The 21,665-nt window shown below is 39.1% G+C and overlaps 1 protein-coding gene across 1 annotated transcript; it reads left to right on the top strand.

Moving 5' to 3' along the window:
• The first annotated feature begins 1,516 nt into the window (after window positions 1-1,516).
• FUCA2 (alpha-L-fucosidase 2) lies at window positions 1,517-20,472 on the top strand. Its single transcript, XM_044674702.1, has 7 exons — window positions 1,517-1,770; window positions 6,725-6,912; window positions 9,892-10,231; window positions 14,181-14,391; window positions 15,608-15,798; window positions 17,808-17,916; window positions 19,993-20,472. Exons 1-7 carry the CDS (start codon window positions 1,523-1,525, stop codon window positions 20,131-20,133), a joined length of 1,428 nt encoding a protein of 475 aa, XP_044530637.1. The 5' UTR covers window positions 1,517-1,522; the 3' UTR covers window positions 20,134-20,472.
• Window positions 20,473-21,665: the final 1,193 nt, after the last annotated feature.

The raw sequence follows: 21,665 nt of genomic DNA, 5'->3' as shown, positions 1-21,665 counted from the left end.
TTCTTCTTGTAAGTTTGATGTGTCTTCTTTCACAACATGATGAAATATGGAAATGTGTTATTGCACAATAATAGCATATGTTATAACCTATATTAGATTACTTGCCCCTTTGAGGAGGGGAGAAGAGAGAGAATTTGGATTGCAAAATGTCAGAAAAAATGTTGAAACTTTCTATATGTAATATGGAATTTAAAAACATAACAATAAAAGAAAAAGACAGGGAAAAAAAAAAGAAAATGCATATTTCATTTTCTGTCTATTCCACCCATGGGGGAATCCTTTGCTTTTTTCACTATTCCAATTGCGATTTTAAATTAAGCACAATAAAAATGTGTGGTTTCTTTCTAAGACAACCATAGACAACTCTTGACTGATTCTGACATATTTCTTCCTGGGGGGAGGGACCATCTCAATCTACATATTCTTCCCTGTTTAATACTCTCCAGCTAATAGTCTTAAAGATATCCTGACTACCACTTTGCAATGTGCCACCTCCTGGAGCCTTAAATAAATGACATATGGTATTGAGGAGATGGGTGAAATTTGGTGCCTGCTTTGTGGATGGTTTTCGCCTTTAACACTTTTGTGGCACTTTGGTAGAGAAGCCCTTCCGACCTACTGTCTTAGCAGTATTTCTACTCTGGAAGTCCTCGGGCTCTCAATATCAGCTCTACCCCATGTACAGTGAAGAGGCAGAGAACCTGTTTTCCAAATCCTACCTCAGCTGCTTACTACCCAATATCTCCGTTTTCTGGCCGGTTAGACTTAGATGTTCTCTGATAAACACTAGCAAGCATTTGTGTAGTGTATTTTGTGATCCTTACGAGCACAATGGGAGGTAGGGGCTAGTATCATCCCCATTATACAGGTGAAAAGAGAGGAATTGACCTATCCATGCCATGCAACCAGTGTTTAAGGCATTATTCGAACTCCAGCATTTATCTAGGGACTAAACCAGGAGGCTGACATCCAAAATCCCTGTCACCTCTAAATTTGCAATCCCGTCAGCACATGATATTCACGTCGAGCCAAGTCTACCAGCATTTCTTTTCTTAAAATTAATTAATTAAGAATATTTTTTTCCATGGTTACGTGATATACCCATCCCACCACGGTCTTTCTCACACAAGTTCCTCAGAATTGTCCTGGATCGTTGCATTGCTACTTTCCTAAAAGCACCTACTTTGTACCAGATCACCTGCTGAGTTCTGAGGACATAAAGAAAGGTGAAAAACCGTTCCGATTCCCCAACGTCACATTTTAAGGGGAGGGGCCGAGATAATGGTCCCAAGACCTAGGGGGGAGATAACAAGAGATAAAGGCCCCTAAGCCCAAGTAATAAAAAAGCCCGCAGCAAAGACTGTCCAAGTGGGAACTTTAACCCCACTTGGCTTGGAAAAAAAAGTCCAGCCTTCTAGAGTCAGGTGACAGACTAGTTTAAAGGCGGAAGAGGACCGGCGGGGCGGAGTAGCAATTTAAGCGCTGCGAAGCACTGTAGTCACTTCTCTCCTTCTAAGAGAACATGGCTGGGAGCCGGAGCTCCGGCCGGCTATTGGTTCAGGCGAGGGGCCCAGCCCTGCTGCTGCTGTCTCTACTGCTGCTGCTCTCCCCACTCCTGCCAGGATGCTCTGCGAAGGCCAAGCGCTATGAGCCCACCTGGGACTCCCTGGATGCCCGCGAACTCCCGGCTTGGTTTGATGAGGCCAAGTTTGGGATCTTCATTCACTGGGGATTGTTTTCCGTGCCCGGCTTCGGAAGCGAGTGGTTCTGGTGAGCGCGCTTTTGTTTTTGGTTTCTCTCCGTTCTCTCGGGAGTTCTCCCGCCGCCTCTTCCCCCTCCCTCCCCCGCCCCTCGCCCCAATTCCTAGCGGGGGTCATTTGTACACTTCCTTCCTGCCTGCCCCTTTGATGTTCATCCACTTCCCCCTTCTTTTCCAATTCCTTTTCCTGGCCGTTCTTGCCGCTACACAGCTAGCTAATGGAGCAGTGATTTGTACTGAATGCTACTAATCTGGATACATATTTCTAACCATATGTTTCCATTGGTCCTCACACAAACTCAAAAGAGTAGGGGCAGCAGGTAGAATTTATCCCGCACCGTTATACAGTGTAGACATTTAAAAAATTAAACACAAGAAAGTACCAGTCCATGCTTTCCCAGGGAGCTCACATTCTCGTAGGGGAGAAAATAAACATGGCTTTGCAACATCTCTTAGGGTTTGGGAGCTAAATCTCGGAGAGAAGCCTGGGGTGGAGGGCTTTGATTTTTCGTCTTGAAGGAAGTCAAGAGCAGAGATGAGGACACAAAGTATTCCTGGGGGTGGGTGTATACATACAGTTTATGCAAAGAGCCCCGCATAGAGTAGGCATATGATAAATAATGGGCTCAATACATTAGTAAAATATTAAGTAAAATAAACTAAATAAAAAAATAAATAAAACCGCATACACAAAATTAAATAAATAATTGAATGAAAAATAAAATAAATTAAAGTGCCCTGTATGAGGAATCAAGGAGGTCAATGTCACTGGATTATGGAGTTAAGGTGTGAGAAGACTGGAAAGGGCAGATTGAGAAAGAAATCCTCAGCCAGAGCATTTTCAATTTATATATTTTATATTTGTATTTGATGTAGGAGGTAATAGTGAGCCCCTGGAGTTTAAAAAGTAGGTGAGTAACATGGTTAAATTCAGGCTTTTAGAGGATCACTTTGACCAACAAATGGAGGATGTTGGCTTGATGGGATTAGTCTCCTTTTGTACAAGTAGGAAATTTGAGATAGATAAATGAAAGAATGACTAATATTGGATTTAAAATAATTGGCTATTAGACCAGAGATAAGGTCCTATATTATTGATTTGGGAAAGTCTTGAGGTAATCCAGTCCAACCTCCTTATTTTACAAATGAGGGTCTGGATTCCCAGAGAGATTTGCCCTAGGTTGTACAGCTAGTAAATACTAGAAACACAATTTAGTCCCAAGTCCAGCCTTCTTTCTCCATGATGTTTTCCATTAGATTGTACTCCTGGTTCAAGAGGTCTAATAGGAAGTAGTGACTGAAGTTTATCTCAACTCTTGGCCATTAACTAGATTTATTCTTCCAGGATATTTTAGGTAACCCTTTTAAAGTCTTTATATGACTGAAATTATACTTCCACTACCTACCTTATAGAGCTGTCATGGGTTGTGGAGAGTGCTTTTGTAAGCCTTAAGCAATATTTATTTATTTGCACCCTTACCGTCTATCTTAGTATCATTTCCAAGACAGAGGAGCAACAAGGGTAAGGCAATCAGGATTAAGTGACTTGCCCAGGGCCACACAGCTAGAAAGTATCTTGAAGCCAAATATGAGCAAAGATTTATAAAAAATTTAAATTTAAACAATTAAAAAATTTAAATTAAAAAAATTATTAAAATTATTATTAAAATTAATTAAATTAAAATTTATTTTTTAATGCCTACAATATGCAAGAGTATATTTGAGGGTGGGTCTTGCTGCCTGAGCAGTCAGTTCACCTGAAGAGTCGCTATGGACTATACAGTAACTTGAATCCAAAATAGCAGGTATACCTTGAATTTGTTCCCTTTCACCTTTATAATTTTCTTGTTAGTGACAAATGTGGCATTTGGCCACATTCTGGAACCAAGGTTGTTGGGGGCATTAAAAACATTATAGCACAATGGCTTTTTTTCTGAGTTTTTGGCTTGGGTTGAAGTTATTGAGTGGGGTGACCTAGTGCTGCTAGGGCCTGTCCAAATTGGAACTCTGACCTGATACTTTCTTTCCAAACATCTGCCTTAAAGATAGTCTTTTGTTAGTTCTTCCTCAGTGCTTTTCTTGACAGAATTTATTATCATGGATTTAGGGCCAGAAGAAACCTCAGAGTTCATATGGTCTTAGAATCATAGGATCAAAGCTGGGAGGGACTTTCAAGGCATTTAGGCCCAAACTCTTTGTTTTATATCTGGTTTTATATCTGAGGAAACTCAAGACTAGTCTGTAGGTTAAATCCTGAGGTAGGATTTAAACATAATTGGTTTTTTTTTTTAGTCCAAAGCCTGTGCTATTTATGTTATTTTCTATTTTAAGAATTTAATAAATCTTAAGTCTTTGCTGGTCATGGAGTGATCTGTGTACACCTTCCAACAGTTGGAGTAGTAGAGGAAGAACTTGTGTTATCTTCATGAATGATTTGAATGATAAAGCATTTAAGTGCTCACTGTATTAGACACTTTACTTTTTATTTTATTTATGTTTTATTTAAACACTGGGCAAACAAAAAAGAGGGATGGCCTCTTCTCTTATGCAGCTTAAGGGAAAGACAGGCTATGTAGGGGAGTAGAGCAAAAAAGTTTAGTCTGGGGTGGTGGATTGATGGATAGGGCAGTCAGCTGACAAATCCTTTCCAGAATCGGTGGTAAGGTTGATCTGGTCACTGTGCCCAGAGCAATAGAAGGAAAGGGGAGGAACTGGGGGAAGGGTGCCCTGGGTATGTGTGTTAGGGTCCGAGTGGATTGCCACCCAAGGAGCACACGGAGACAATGCAATCCAGGCCTATGGTGGGGGGGCTTGGATAGGTACACATCTGGATAGGAGGAGAAAGGCGAGGCTTGGCAAGCCAGAGTGGCAGCAGAGGTGTGGGGCCATGTTTCTCCATGTGCCTGTAATCTACAATTGGATCTTCCTTTTGGGGGATACCTTTCCTACTGACTTTTATTATTTCAGAAGACTCTTTTTCCATTTGCTTTTTCCATTTTCCAGTATTTATCTCTTTGCTACTGCTCAGAGTGAAGAAGGAAGAAATGAACTTTGAATATAACCAATTTATTAAAATCTTTTGGTTTTGTTTCTACCAGTTATCATTCCACTTTATTTAGTGGAAACTGGAATAAGGGGTGTTGTCAGAAAATACCCCTAAGTAAACTAGTCTAAAGACATGAAAGGGGCAGTTAGGTGGCTCAGTGGAGAGAGAGAGCCAGGTCTGGAGATGGGAGATATCTTCCCACCCCTCCTCCTTCAAATCTGTCCTTAGATATATACTAGCTGTGTGACCCTGGGCAAGTCACTTAACCTGCCTTACCACCTCTTCTGCCTTGGAACCAAGACTTAGCATTATTTCTAAGACAGAAAGTAAGCTATAAATGTATGATTCTGTAAAGTTATGTTTTAATCTGAGTAAGTGTGGGAAGCCAATAAGAGAATAGATAAAAATCTGAGACTCCTTTTGACCCCTTTTGTGATCCTTGTGATTTCTTCTTGAAAAGTATTATGGCCTTACTGAAAAGCTTTCAGTTCCTATCAAGCCTGAATTTAAAGGGTTAACACTGTTAACACAGCAAGGAATGCTGCTGCCTGTTATAACTAAGGCCAAGATACTCCCCAACTTGGCTTTCTGATAAGAACCTAATCAAAATTCAGCCTTGACCTTGGCCTTTTCTGAAGCCAATGTTTTGTGTTTTGATGTGACATAATTTGTAACTTCTACACATCTGCAAAGTTTCCGGGGGGAGAGGGGGAGTTCTTTTGTGTGAAATGAGTCTTGAAATATATATAATAAACTCCATGCTCCTGGAGCCAGAGCTGGAAGCATGAAGTAAAAGACATTTCCTTTGTCCTGTCCTTATTTCCTTATCAACTAAGCTGTCCTTATCAGAGATGATAAAGAGATCTCCACAAGTAAGCAGACCATTTAGAATAAAAAATTGATTTTTAAAGGAGGGGAAGGGTAAACAGGAGGAGAATTATTTTAGTTGCATATTAATCTGGATCACTGAAATATTTCATCACTGTTTAAAGGATTGTTATAAACTTTCTGAAGGTAGGGACTGTTTAATTTTTGTCTTTGTTCCCTTCCACTTAGCACAGTGACACAAAGTAGGGATTTAACAAAAGCTTATTAATTGATCCCTTTGGTCTGTGAGGCCATCCCCTTCTCCAGAGAGGTTTATAACTGGAAGAGGGAAAAGAATGAACATTAAATAGTTACTGTGTGTGCCAACCTCTTCACAAATATTGCATTTGATCCTTCCACCAGCACTAGGGCATATGTAATATTGTCCCCATTTTACCCTTTGAAGAAACTAAGGTAGACAGAAAGAGGTTAGGTGATTTGCCTTGACTCACAGCTAACAATATACAATATAGTGCTTACTATATGCCGGGCTAAGTGCTTATTCTATTGTATATATTATCTCATTTGATCTTCATAACAACCCAATTTTCCCCATTTTACAGATGAGGAAACTGAGGCAAACAGGTTTGCCCCGGTTCACCTAATTAGTGAGTGTCTGAAACTGGACTTGAACTCAGATCTCCTTTATTCAAGGGTTTATCTATCACATCACCTGGCTGTCTCTAAAGACTGCCCCAAGGACTGTGGGACAGTTTTTGTGAGCTGCTTTGAAAATTCAGCTAAGTTCAGAGACACATTCCAGTTTACAAAACCCTGATGTCATGGTCTCCACCCTCTCAGAGCCTCTGTTTCTCCCCTGTGGCCTTTGTTCTGAACTTCTCTGGGCCACTGAGCTCTCTTGACAGACGCGAAGTCCTCCACTCAGAACCATCCCATTTGACCTGCACGGCTGGCACAATCCAGGGTTCCCTCCACACGATAACGGGCAGGAGTTTAGGCAGTGAGAGAAAAGGAGAAGAAAGTGAGCATATTTAATACCTTCCTTCAATTGTGAACTTGAATATTTGAGGCGGTTCTTTTTCTCACTGTAGGTGGTACTGGAGACAGGAAAAAATTCCAGCCTTTGTAGACTTCATGAAAGCTAACTATCCTCCTGATTTCAAATACGAGGACTTTGCACTGGATTTTAAAGGAACATTTTTTAATGCTACTCAATGGGCAGAAATTTTTCAGGCCTCAGGTGCCAAGTACATTGTCTTGACCACCAAACATCATGAAGGTGAGTGAAACATTGAAATAAGTTATCAAGGGCCTGTTATGTGCCTAATACAGTGCTAATGTTGGACTGCAAAGAAAGACCAAAAAAAGAAAAGCTGACAGTGCCCAGGGAGGAATATAAATCACCATCTTAAATTTTTTTTTTGTTACAAGCAAAAGAATACTAATAAATATAGGAAAATTTTAACCTAAAATTTTAATATTGTTCATTTTGATTAAGAAAACAAATGATTCAACGAAATAAAAACAATGCCTTTGCCATGTTCTCTTGGGAATCCATGTTTACTCATAAAAGTCTTTTGCATTTATCTATCTATCTATCTATCTATCTATCTATCTATCTATCTATCTATNCTTTTGCATTTATCTATCTATCTATCTATCTATCTATCTATCTATCTATCTATCTATCTATCTATCTGAGATCTTTACTTTCCATCTTAGAATCAATACTGGTAATTGGTTCTAAGGCAGAAGAGCAGTAAGGGCTGGGGGGCGGGGGTGGGGGAAGGTGCAAGTGACTTGGCCAGTATCATAGATAGGATGTGACTGAGGCCAAATTTGAACTCAGGACCTTTTGTCTCTGGGCCTGGCTCTCCATCTGCTGAGCCACCTAGCTGCCCCATCTGTTGCATTTATAAAGCAATCCTCTAGATCTTTCCAAATTTTCTTGTATTCTTGATTTGTTATTCTTATATATTAGTACATTTATTTGTTATTGCTATCATTTAGCCATTTCAGTCATGTCCAACTCTTGTGACCCCCTTTGGAGTTTTCTTGGCAAACATACTGCAGAGGTTTGCCATTTCCTTCTCCTCCTCATTTTATAGATGAGAAAACTCAAACAAACAAGGTGAAGGGCCACACAGCTGGCAAAAGTCTGAGACCAGATTTGAACTTAGGAAAAGGAGTCTTCCTGACTCTAAGCCTGGCACTCTCTAATGAAGTATAGTGTAATAGTTATATTCTATCATGACTGTCTAGTACTGTCAGACACAAATAGAAATGTTGTGGGAGAAAACCCAAATTTGTAGCAAGGTCCCACCCGAAGAATGGGAGACTCAAATTCTGTTCAATCCAGAAGTAAGAAAATAATTTTATTTGAAGAAAAGGCTTCTTATATAATATAATCGCCTAATGGCTGATGGAATAGTGTGTGTGGGACCCTATCAAGGAGCCCTAAGGCTGATAGATTAGCCCAGGGACTAGTAGTGCAGCCACCCTCTAGGTGGGGGTAGCAGCTCCATAGCCCTGGGCTGATGGAGTGGTAGATCTCAGGGAGATGGAGTAACCTGGAGGAATAGTCCAAAATATAATGGAGTAGCAGCCCCAGGTGTGGAGCCACAACCCCATCTGTGGAGTTGCAACTGAGGTGTGGATCAGGGTTGGCATATTCTGGTCTGCGGGTGAGTTATCTCCCATTCCAGAGAGATATTGCTAACATTAGATTTTATAATTTTTTGGATGTTTTTGCCAATTCTATGGGTGCTATCCTAAGGTTGTCTAGTTTTTTTTATTTCTCTGATTATGTAAACTATGATTTATCAGCATTTTGCATTTCCTCCAAAAATGGTCAGTTCATGTGTTACATTCAAACTCTGAGAGTTGGTTTGTCTCACCTTGAGAGGGGAAGACAGTTGGAGACCTTGGAATGTTGGCAGAGGCAGTTAGGAGAGGGGAAGGGCAGTTGGCCTGAGGAGAGAAAGAGCCCTCACAGCCATCTGGGAGAGGTCTTTGGTCTTTGGTCCTGGAGGCTCAGGTCTTTGTGCTTTTTGAGCTTTGTCCATTGATCCTCTCTGAATCTCCCTAGCTCTTTAGGCATTCGAATCATCATTAGCTATTAGGTATCTGGGCCCGGGAGGTGAAGGGAGGAAGGGAGATATAAGAAGAAGAGGGTGGATTTCCTAAAGGATTACTTCCTAAAGGCTGTGCAGGCTGACATCACAAATTGGTACTAAGAAAGCTGAGAGAGGTCATCGGTATCTGTACCAACTGAGCAGATTGTCCTCTGATTTGGCAGTGGCCAAGCTGAACCAGAGGAGCGAGAAACCACTAATGGTAGCTTACTGAAACAACAGCCTACAGTTCTGAGGGATTATTGATCATAGCTATAGTGACAGTCTCCTATCCCCAATCTGTTCCTGATTATTCCTTTCCCTATTTAACATCAATAGATAAAGTTTATTTAAGTACCTTCCTGAGTGGTCATTACATCACGGTCCTTGGGGAAGGAGCAACGCAGTCAGATGAAAATGTTATCCAAGGCTAATAGAGCCCAATAATATTAATTAATATAACCCCAGGTGGGACCTGAAAGGGTTTTCCCATCTACCTGACCATTAAGGGTCCTGCCTGGGCACTATTATATTTAGAAAGGGACTTATAACATCAAACTAAGGTGACTGAGTGGGTGTTCCCAGCCACCAGCTCCTTAGGGAAATGCAAAAGGCGCAGCTTCCCTAACCAATATCTGTAGGAGTAAAACAGTATCAAGAAGAGTCCCAACTATTATTTATTTTTATAACACATGTCATTACAATTACAATTATACAATTACAACTATATATTTGTAATTCTTTATATGATATATTTATTGCAAGTATTTTCCCTAATGCGTGTTTTCAAATAATGTTGCTTTTTGTCATGTAAAATCTTTTTTTGCATAAATAAGGTATATATTTATACCTTTCACTGGGCTGCATGGGTCTCGTGGATAGTCAGGATCTGGAGGATCTGGGTTTAAGTCCTTTTTACAGGCAGAGAAGACTTGGGCAATTCCCTGGATATCTCAGATGTCCTGACAACTGTCTAATATGGTCAAATGACCAATGAGTAGCTAATCAGCATTGACAGAAGGAATTTTTTTAGTCCTTTCACAGATGAAATCACACAGATCCATACCAGAAACAAAACAATACATATACACAGTACAACCCAGAAATATTTTTAAAGATTTTCTATTTCATATTCTGTTTTTCAGGTTTCAACCTGTGGAAATCTAATAATTCATGGAACTGGAATTCTGTTGACAGGGGGCCAAAAAGGGACATTGTTAAAGAAATGGAAGTAGCTATTAGAAATAAAACCAGCCTACACTTTGGCCTGTACTACTCCCTTTTTGAATGGTTCAACCCCCTTTTCCTTTCGGATCAAGCTAAACATTTCAATTCAAGAAGTTACCCAACCGCTAAGACCCTTCCTGATCTTTATGACCTGGTGAACACATACAAGCCTGAGATTCTCTGGGCAGATGGTGATGGAGATGCTCCAGATACCTACTGGAACAGCACTGGCTTCTTAGCCTGGTTGTATAATGACAGGTACGTAAGTGCATAGGTTTCTTTAGTTACTTTGAATTCTGTCATTACATCGGTAATGTTTTAAGTTCCTCTAATTCCTCTAATTCTAATTAATTCTAAATTTTCCATGAAAAGAGTTCATAGGCTGACTAGGGTCCCTGTATTCTATGTTTCTTGGGCAATTATTTCTTCCTGGTCCAGGCCTGTGATTGCATCAATGTTTAGGACTCCCAATTTGGAAATTTGCTCCAGTGATGCTGATGGATGGACATATCTGCCACCTGAGAGTCTTAGGGAGATACGTGGAGCATGATGGAACTAGGTGACTTACCCAGGTTAGAGGGCTGATAGGTTTTAGAGGTAAGACTTCAACCTCATTCTGACTCTTAAGGCCAACCCTGTATACACTACATCACAATGCTTAATAATAATAATAACAATAATAATAATGACAGCATCATTTATGAAGCATTTTATGTGCCTCCCCAAAGCTCTGAGATAAATCCTACCAGTATACTCATCTCTGTTTTACAGGTGAGGAAACTTATTCTTTAGAAGTTAAACCAATGGTTACATGGCTAGTATCAGAGGTAGGATTTGAACTTCCTGACTCCCTGACCTGACTCCCAAGTCCAGTAAGTTATCTAATGTAGGATGCCTCTCAGTCTTATTGGCACAGACTTCTGTGATCCCATTCAGTTGTTTGTCAGACTCCTATACATCACCATCCTTTCAGGCCCCCAGCTTTATGACCTTGGTGTTCTCCTTGACTCTCCCGTTCTCTTATACTTCACATATGCAGTTAATTAACAGATCTGTGCATGGGTGCCCATGTTTATGTTTATGTATTCAGCCTTCCTTTTTCTGTTTGGGAGAGGAGTGAGGTTTATTCTGACATTTCCTCCATCCCTTCTATGTTTATTTAGTACCCCAGTGAATGAGAAATAGCAAGTTTGACCTCCTTTTTTCCTTCTTTTTACCCTTTCCTCATTTTCTTCCTCAGATCTGAAGAACAGAACCATTTTACCCTCCTGTTCCTCACTTGGGGTTCTCTGTTTTTGTTTTTTAACTTATTGTCCTTTGAGGACTCTGAAGGAACACTTGCTTTTTCCTCCCCATTAGGATGTTATCACTACAACCCCCAATATTTCAATACATTCACCTATGATACTTGGTTCAGCCGTTCCCCAATGACTGGAAATCTTCCCCTTAGTTTCTAGGAGGAGCTTTGGAAAGAAAGGCACGGTAAGACACTAGCTATGAACTGGTCCAACATATCAGAAATGACTAGTGTTGGTCAGGATGAGGGAGAACAATTTGGAACTCCTCAAAGGGATGTAAAATGTGCGTATCCTTTGACCCAACAGTGCCCTTACTAGGTCCATATCCCAAAGAGATCAAAGTAGGAGAAAAGGACCTATTTATACACATATTTAAAGCAGCTCTTTTTGTGGTGGTAAAGAATTGGAAATCAAGGGGATGCTCATTAATTGGAGAATGACTGAACAAGTTGTGGCAGTTGATAAGGATGGAGTTCTATAAGCAATTAGAAGCAGGGTGGGGTTTAGGAAACACATGGCAAGAACTATATGAATTGAGGGGGCAGCTGGGTGGAAGTCCTAGGTTCAAATCTGGCCTCAGACACTTCCTAGCTGGGTGACCTTGGACAAGTCACTTAATCCCCCATTACCTAGTCCTTACCATTCTTCTGCTTCAGAACCCATACACAGTATTGATTCTAAGATGGAAGGTAAGGGCTTAAAAAAATAGAACTATATATGAATTGAAGCAAAATGAAGTGATAATCTAAATAACAGATCAATGTGCACATTAGCAGCAACATGGTAATGATCAACCATGAATGGTGTGGCGGCTCTGATCAAGATAGTGACCCAAGGTAATTCTAAGACTCATGATAAAAAAGAGAACTGATAAATGCTTCAGGGCTCAAACCAAAGTTCTTGCCTTTTAAAAATATGGTTAATAATGGAAATGTTTGGCATGATTTCACATTTATAACTGATATTACTTGCCTTCTCATTGGGGAGCAGAGGGATGGGAGGGATAAATTTTGGAGCTCAAAATTTAAAAAAGAATGTTACAAAGAATAATTTTTTTTTTTAGAGATTTCAAATTATGCTTAAAAAGTGACTAAAATGTCTGTATTTTTTTGACTCACAAAAAGCTTAGATACAGGAAGAAAGGTCACTAAAATATTCATAGCAACACTTTTTAAAGAACTGGAAACAGACCTATTAATAAGAGGATGACTAAAAAAAAACTGATACAGGAATTTAATGGGATATTACTGTACAGTATGTACAGTGAGAAACAATGAATGTCAGAGGAGCTTGCAGCATAATGTAGGACCAGGAGAATGGTATACCCAGTGACTATAACTATAGTATGAATGAAAAGAAACTGGATGCTAGTAATTACAATGCCTAGTTTTATCCCTAGAGAAAGATTGAGACTATATATATGTCTCCACAGGTGGTGGTGGGTAAGACTGGAATACTGCAGGTACTGCTAGGCATGATTGATGTGTTGATTGTTTATGGTGAACTGATTTTCCCCTCCTTTAATACTATCATTATTTTGTAAAAGTTCACTGGTTTGGGGAGAGAAGAATATAGTGATAATTTGGAAATAAAGGGAATATAAAAACAAAAAGATCAATTAAAAAGGGAATTTTAAAAATAGTAAATACGAAGCACTAGAAATATCATGCAGTGAATAGGATCTTTTAGCTTTTGTTCCATTTTCAACAATTTCTTATTGTCATTTTTCTTGTTGGGTGTTCCCTATACAATTTTGTCATTCTTGAATAAACTGTAATAGAAAGAACTGTAAGACTTGGAATCAGGAGAGTTCCAGGATAGACTCTTCTACCCTTGTAGCTATGGGAAGGTTATGGAAATCTCTGGATTCAGTTTCCTTATTGGTAGAATGAGGACAAATATAGCATCAACCTCGGAGTTATTTTGAACACTAAATGAGTTGATATTTGTGAAGTGCTTTGGAAACCTTAAAGCCATATATAGATGCCAATTACATGAGATCTTTTTGTATTATATGCTGCATTTCGTTTTGCACAGCATTAAGCAAAGCTTCAAATCATTTGTCCAATGTAGAGTATAAGTATAAATGGGGGGAAAAACCAAAGAGCACTGGTTAATTCAGACTCAGAAATATTAGTTTCGATACCAAAATTCCCATGATCTTTTTTTTTTTTAAACATTTATTAATATTCATTTTTAACATGGTTACATGATTCATGCTCCTCCTTTCCCCTTCAACCCCCCCCCCCGCACCCCGCCCACCCATGGCCGATGCGCATTTCCACTAGTTTTGTCATGTGTCCTTGATCAAGACCAATTTCCAAATTGTTGGTAGTTGCATTGGTGTGGTAGTTTCGAGTCCACACCCTCAATCATGTCCACCCTGACCCATGCGTTCAAGCAGTTATTTTTCTTATATGTTTCCTCTCCTGCAGTCCCTCCTCTGAATGTGGGTAGCATCTTTACCATAAATCCCTCAGAATTGTCCTGGGCCATTGTATTGCTGCTGGTACAGAGGTCCATTACATTCAATTTTACCACAGTATATCAGTCTCTGTGTACAATGTTCTTCTGGCTCTGCTCCTTTCGCTCTGCATCAGTTCCCGGAGGTCTCTCCAGTTCGCCTGGAACTTCTCCAGTTTATTATTCCTTTTAGCACAATAGTATTCCATCACCCGCATATACCACAGTTTGTTCAGCCATTCCCCAATTGAAGGACATACCCTCCTTTTCCAGTTTGTTGCCACCACAAAAAGCGCCGCTATGAATATTTTCGTACAAGTCTGTTTATCTATGATCTCTTTGGGGTACAAACCCAGCAATCCCATGATCTTTTTTGTTGAAGTAGGAGTTTTTAATCCAAAATTCCTCATGATTTTTCTTGTTATTAAGACATGATTCTTTTTTAGCCCAGTTCGGGATACAGTTGTAACCAATGATCGCTGGGGACTTAATAACATCTGCAAGCATGGTGGCTACTATACCTGCAGTGACCGTTACAACCCAGGACACCTGTTGCCTCACAAGTGGGAAAACTGTATGACCATAGACAAGGAATCCTGGAGTTACAGAAGGAACGCTCCCCTCTCTGACTTCCTCACAATTGAAGAAATAGTGTCGGTATGCTGAAGTAGATTCTGACTCCCCGTGGTAGCTGGGCAGGAGTCAGGAGGTCTGGGTGCTGGTCTTGGCTTCCCTAAGGGCTATGGGACCATCTCCACATCCCAATTTATTCTGAGACTCTGTGCTGGACTGGATGGGTCCTTAAGGTTTCTCCAAATTCTGCACTTTGAAACTTACTGGTTTTCCTACATTATAGCTCAAAATGAAAAGCTGCTTTGGCCCATTTAATACAAAGGAAAATTGAATTATCAGCATCCATATTTGCTCTAGTGAAATGGCACCTAGCCTGCAAGTCAGAAGAAAGATCTGGGTTCATAGTCCTATCTTTCCCTACTTGCTAGTAATGTCACCTTGGAGAAATTACTTAAGTGCTTTGAGCCTCAGTTTTCATTATTCAAAAATGGTTATGGGGGCAGCTGGGTAGCTCAGTGGATTGGGAACCATCTAGGAATGGGAGATCCTGGGTTCAAATGTGGCCTCAGACACTTCCCAGCTGTGTGACCCTGGGCAAGTCACTTAATCCCCATTGTCTAACCCTTACCGCTCTTTTGCCTTGGATCCAGTACACAGTATTGATTCTAAAATGGAAAGTAAATGTGGAGATAATAATACTTTAATAATAATACCTTCCTTAATGGGTTGTTTCAAGGTTTAATTATGTAAAGCATTGTCTAAACTTTACATTGTTATACAGATGCCAGTTATTACATATTTGGATTACTATATACAAGTGTTATATAAGGAATATAAAAAAGGCACAGATACACAATTATCTTAAAGTAGTTAATAATAATAAATCAAATGAAAGAATTACCAGCACGTATTAGGCACTTAAATGCTTGTTCCTTTTCCAGCCCCCTTTTTATTTTTTAAACCCCTATCTTTTGTGTTAGTGTCAGTTCTAAGACAGAAGAGCGACAACAACTAGTCAAGTGTTTGAGGACAGATTTGAACCCAGGATCTCCTCCTGACTCCAGACCTGGCTTTATATCCACTGCACTACCTAGTTGCCTCCATCCCATCCCCTCTAATAACAACAATGCTATAATTATACTCTTTGATCTTTTTAAAAAATGTTTATTTTTTTTTATCTGGGTTATACAAGTATTATCATGCAAAACATACTTACCTATTGGTCATTATTGTAAGAGAACACTCATAAAAAGAGCTAAGTCTTTCACAGTTGATCTATACTCTTCAATTTTTATTGTAGCAATTAGTGGAAACAGTCTCGTGTGGAGGAAATTTTTTGATGAACGTTGGTCCCAACAAAGATGGAGTGATTTCTCCAATATATGAAGAGCGTCTGAGGCAAATGGGATCCTGGTTGAAAGTCAATGGGGAAGCCATTTATGAAAGCAAACCTTGGCGAGCACAGACTGACAAGCTCACACCAAGAGTCTGGTGAGTAGATTAAAAAAAAAAATTGGCTGTGACTTCCTTCACCAGTGCCGATGGACACCTGCAATTTATAATCTCAGAGGATTGACTGGAGTCCTAAGAGGTTAAGTGACTTGCCTGCAGTGTCAGAGGCTAGGCTTAAACCCGTGTTTTCCTGACTTAGGAGACCAGCTCTCTTACTACACTATGGGTTAACTAAGTTAAAATACCCAGTTCAAAGGACTGCTTGACTGTTTGTGAGATAAGAGAAAAGGAAGAAAATTCTTGATTCTACGTGTACAGGAAAGAGGATGAAGGCCTTTCTTCAGAAAAGAGATGCTTTTAAAATTGCATAATGAAGTGGTAGGCTATAAGATTTAGAGAATTAAAAGTATTTAAGAAAAAAAGTTTTTACTCAATTAAAAAAATTCACTGGTTTCTTTTTATTGTATTTTTCAAGAGTCTCAAATCACTTATTGGGAAATTGCCAGTTTGCTTATCTTAAAATAATCTGAGCCTCTGTTAAAAGAGAAAGCTGCACAATAGTCATAAAGTATAGCAAATTCAGTGTGGCTAAGCTCAACTGGAATAACCGGAATATGAATTATTAGCTTAATGTTTGGTCTCTGTGCTTATTTTTTGGGTGACGTGTATAAAATAGTCAGCTCTTGATTATTCAATGGAAGGGAGCCAAAGAAAATATATTATATAAATTTTTAAATTTTTAAAATTTATTTACATTTGAACATGGTAGTATTTGATGTTCTAAAAATCAATCTTTGAATACGAATCAAGATTTACCATGAAGGCTTGACTCAGGAGTGGAGAGCTTTCAGTGTGTGTATCCGGCTATCCTTTTTCTTGCTTAACTACTCAATACAAACCTAGGCAAAGATGCCTCTAATTCATCTTTATAAGGACAATTTTTTTTTATTTTAAAGAAAAATGGAAACAGAGGCTTACCCTACTCCACTATAACATGCCTAAACTAATAGCATGGCATTCTAGAATTAATATAACATTGTAGGAAAATACAAATTCAGGAGAAGCGATATTGCAGGGAATAGTGTCACAGGAACAAGGTAATAAATAGGGAATATAATCCTTGAGGGATGTGAAGACTCTAATGTTGAGGGCAATGGAGCTCCAGACCTGGGCGAGGCTGGCTTGAGAAGAGGGTTTTTTGTTTTCTTTTTTTTTTTTTTTTTTTTTTAAACCCTTGCCTTCCATCTTGGAGTCAATACTGTATATTGGCTCCAAGGCAGAAGAGTGGTAAGGGTAGGCAGTGGGGGTCAAGTGACTTGCTCAGGGTCACACTGCTTGGAAGTATCTGAGGTCAGATTTGAACCTAGGACCTCCTATCTCTAGGCCTGGCTCTCAATCCACTGAGCTACCCAGCTGCCCCCGAGAAGAGGGTTTGAGATGGACCTAAACCTGAAGAAAGTTCAGAGGAGGGGGTGCAGCTGTGTGGTTCAGAGACAAGAAGTCCTAGGTTCAAATTTGTCCTCAGACACTCCCTCTGTGTGACCCCTTGGCAAGTCACTTGATTCCCATTGTCTATCCCTTACCCCTCTTCTGTCTTAGAATCCATACACAGAGGGTAAGGGTTTAAAAAAAAATAAAAAGTTCCGAGGAAAGTGTGGGACTTAGGTTGATTTTAAGGTATCTTTGTATTGGGGATAAAGGGATAGACAGCAGGAAGTGTTAGGCTGGTATCCAGGGACTGAATTAACTAAGACATTCCAGTGAGGTTTGGTTATATCCATTGACATTTGAAATCACTGAACAGCTGACCAGAGGAGATTATCAGGAGCCACTATCAGCAAGAGCTTGAGCAAGAATTGTTGTGCATTAGCTAAAAGTCCTAATTCATTAAGACTAGTAAATTATTCCTTCTTTTAAAAAGTGTTTTGGTAAAATATGTCTAGACCCAATTCATAATAACTGGGACACATTTTTTGTCCATTATGCTTTAATTTTTGTTTTAATGACCTCTCCTTGAGTGTGTGCCTGCCTTTATCTTTTTATCATAGGTATACATCAAAACCTAAAGAAAATCTGGTTTATGCTATATTCCTGCAGTGGCCATCATCAAGAATGCTGGTACTTGGCGAGCCTAAGGCAACTTCTGGGGCCACAACAGTAAGAAAAAATTTAATTAACCTTTCTATTTCTGTAAATTATTGCCTGGGATTTCTTGATTAAAAATATACAATTCTGAGTTTAGTTTAATGAACTAAAAGTCTATTTATGATATCCAAGACAAATGCCTAATAGCTTTATAGTAATTATATATCAGCATTTATTAAATACTTTTGTTTTAGGCATTTTATTATGTGCTGGAAATATGAAAAGACAGAAATAGCCCTTGCCCTCAAGGAGCAATTTTAATGGGGGAAGAAACTGCAAAAAATTGTATGTAGAAGATATAGACAATGTAAATGGAAAATAGTCTCAGAGAGAAGGCACTAGCAATGGGGATTGAGGGAAGATGGGGATTATAAGGACTGGGAAAGGCATTTTTTTTTTAAGTCTTATCTTCTGTCTTAGAATCCTGGGTATGGGTTCTGAGGCAGAAGGGGGTAAAGGGTAAGCAATGGTAGTTAAGTGACTTGCCCAGGGTCACACAGCAAGGAAGTGTCTGAGGTCAGATTTGGGATAGGGCATTTCAGGCATGAAGAACATCAGGGAAAAGGCAGAGTCAAGAGACGGAGTGTAGTGTTCAAGGAAAAGCAAGAAGGCCAGTGTGGTTGGACTGTCAATCATGTGGAGGGTAGTAAAGTACAAGAAGAGTGGATGTTTTGGAAGAAGCCAGTGGGTAAAGAGCTTTAAAAGCCAAACAAGATTTTGTATTAATCTGGGCAATAATGGGGAACCTTTGGAGTATATCGAGGAAAGGAGTGATATGACCCTGCTTTTTAGGAAGATCATTTGCTAGTTGATTGGAGGATGGATTTAGAATAGAGAGAAACCGGAACCAGAAGTCAAGTAATGAGAGCTTAGCAGCTGGGTGAGAAGTTAAAAAAATTGTTATGAGAAATGTGAAGGTAGAAAGGATTTAGCAACCCATTGGCTTTGGTTGTAAGGGTAAATGAGGACTTGGCAATAAGTGTTTGGTAGCCATTTTAAAAAGAACTAAAATTTTGAAGCAGTCATTCATATGACTTTAAAATGTCTACATATTGCATTTCTTCCAAGGATATGAGCCAGATTTGTTAACTAACTGATCATACCTGTTAAATGTTTTTTTTGTTTTTTTGTTTTTCTTTTAAACCCTTACCTTCTGTTTTGGAGTCAATACTTTGTATTGACTCCAAGGCAGAAGAGTGGTAAGGGTAGGCAATGGGGGTCAAGTGACTTGCCCAGGGTCACACATCTGGGAAGTGTCTGAGGCCAGATTTGAACCTAGGACCTCCCGTCTCTAGGCCTGACTCTCAATCCACTGAGCTACCCCGCCCCCACCCGTTAAATGTTTTGTTGAAGCCTTAAAAAGTTTGGATTTGGTTGTAGTCATTTCATAGAAAAAGAAAAATTTTTAATGGTCATAATTCATATCAGTATAAAATGTCTAGATGTTTATCTTCGAGAACATCAGTCATTTGTTTTACTCAAAGATTCCTTTAAATGGAGAACTTCAATCATTTTTACTGATTTGATGGGTATGAGGTGACTACTTCAATTATTGTAATTAACATTAAAAAATTATTTGTTGATATCCTTTAACCACTTAATTATGAGGATCTGTTCTTGCTCTAATATGTGAGAAATCCCTAGATACCTTTGATATTTTGATCAGATGTTTGGTAAAGAGAAAATTTAGGGATTATCCTATTCTTCAGCTATATACTAGTAGCTAGAGTCTGGGTTGAAACTAAACTTAAATTTAGATGGATTATCATCATTTAAAGACTATTTATATTTCCCCTTTCCCCACTTAATACCGACACAAGGTTTCTCTTTTTGCCTTGTCTGGTTAGTATACATTTTATTTAATTTAGGATGCAGCATAAAACTACAAATGGGAATTCATCAAGGGGGTCTGGAACCATTTCCACATACATAGTGTCTATATCTCTGGGCTAGATGGGCTAGACTGTCCTTTCCTGTCAATAGCTGTGGCGTTTTTTAAAAGGAAAAAATAAAACAAAAGGAATAAAGCACAGAATGGATTGTTAGAGTCATGCACTTTGGTGACTTTTTTTTCTTCCTTAATCGCAGGTGAAGTTACTGGGTTATCAAGATCCACTTAAATGGGTTGCTGTGCCAAATCAAGGAATAATAGTGGAGCTTCCTGAGTTAACTCTTAATGCATTGCCCTGTGAATGGGGCTGGTCTCTAGAACTGAGAAATGTACAGTAGCATTTAGCAGGCTAAATTTTCAAGTTTGCTGTTTGCCTACATTCTACTAAGTCCTTGCACATTCAGTACACAAAATTAAACGGAGAAGCTGGCGCACAATCTAGGCAAAACAAAGAAGAGAGATAATCTGGTTGATAATGAATGGTCTGTTTGGAGCTCGAATTGCCCAGTTAATTGCTTCAGTTTCCTGAAGATCTTGATCATCAGAGACTTGCTCATGACAGATATTTTTGTGTGTTGGGGGGAGGGGATTTAAAAAATAGTATTTGTTTTTTATTGTTTTGAAAACATTTGTCAAAATGTTTTTGAGAGTTCCTATAATAAAAGAGCATTGTTGCATACCACTGTTTGGATGAGAGTTTATTTCCCTAATAAATGAGTTCGTGCTTTAGGCATAATTGCTGTGTTTTTGCTTAAGTGTAAAAATGGTCTCTGGTTTCATAATTGACTAGTGATTTTAAGACCATGTCCATGTCAAGAATTAAGGATACATTTTGGGATATGTTTCATAAAAAAAACAAAAAACTAATTTATTCTCCCTCAAAGTCCTAAAAGCAGTCTTCTCCTTACAGCAAATACACAGTCAAAAAATTTCTAGGATGCCACACAAATGCTATGGGAGGGAAGAAATTCCCATGACAGGTATTCACTCAAGGTGTTGCCAACTTGTCTTTTAGACAAAATCCCATTAGTAAGGGTTATTATGTTTATCCTCTTCAGTGTAGAGTGTATACAACAATAAAGAGCTTTAAAAAATTTAGGTGTCTATTAATGCTCATTTCTCTTGACTAGGAGATTCCTTTGTGGAGGGCGGGGTAACCATGAGAAAACAATAAAATATTAATAGTCTAGGTTTTTATTATATTTTTATTATATATTACATATAATATTTAATATTATGGGGATCTTCCAAATACCTGAAAGACATGCAGACTGAGAAAATAGAAAAAAAAACAACTAAATTTTATTGTAATAATCTTACATAACACCCTTATTCAGTAAAGTACAGGTAACTTTTATATAATATTGTCTCATTTTTCCTTGAGGTACTTTGTTGTGAATTTAGGAAAGATGACCAGGCCAAAGGAAAGAGTCAATAAATATTAAGTATCTACTTGTGCCAAGCTCCGGGGATAAACAAGAAAGATAAAGGACTCTAGAGATGATATACACAAGCTATGCAGAAGGTAAATGGGAAATAATCCACAGAGAGAAGGTCCCAGAATTAAAGGGGGGAGACTTATAGTTGATCCTAGAGGTGATTGGGAGTCACATTGGGAGTCTACTGCGTACAGGGTCAGACAGCTGAGGGGGGGACAGACTAGTTGGGAGACCCACCAGCAAGCACCCGCCATGTTCCAAGGTCACAAGAGCCTGAAGTAGGGTGGTAGTGTCACTCAACAGAAGGGAACAGAAGTATTACCAATGAGAGATGTCACAAAAAGAATATTAATAGACCACAGATTAGGTTTAGTTGGAGAATTGAAGATGGCACCTATGTTGTGTTTCTGGTTGCCTGGGAGGTGGAGATG

The sequence above is a fragment of the Gracilinanus agilis genome, chromosome 4, assembly GCF_016433145.1.
Source record: "Gracilinanus agilis isolate LMUSP501 chromosome 4, AgileGrace, whole genome shotgun sequence".
Lineage (NCBI taxonomy): Eukaryota > Metazoa > Chordata > Mammalia > Didelphimorphia > Didelphidae > Gracilinanus > Gracilinanus agilis.
This window is presented reverse-complemented; position numbering and strand designations above follow the sequence as displayed.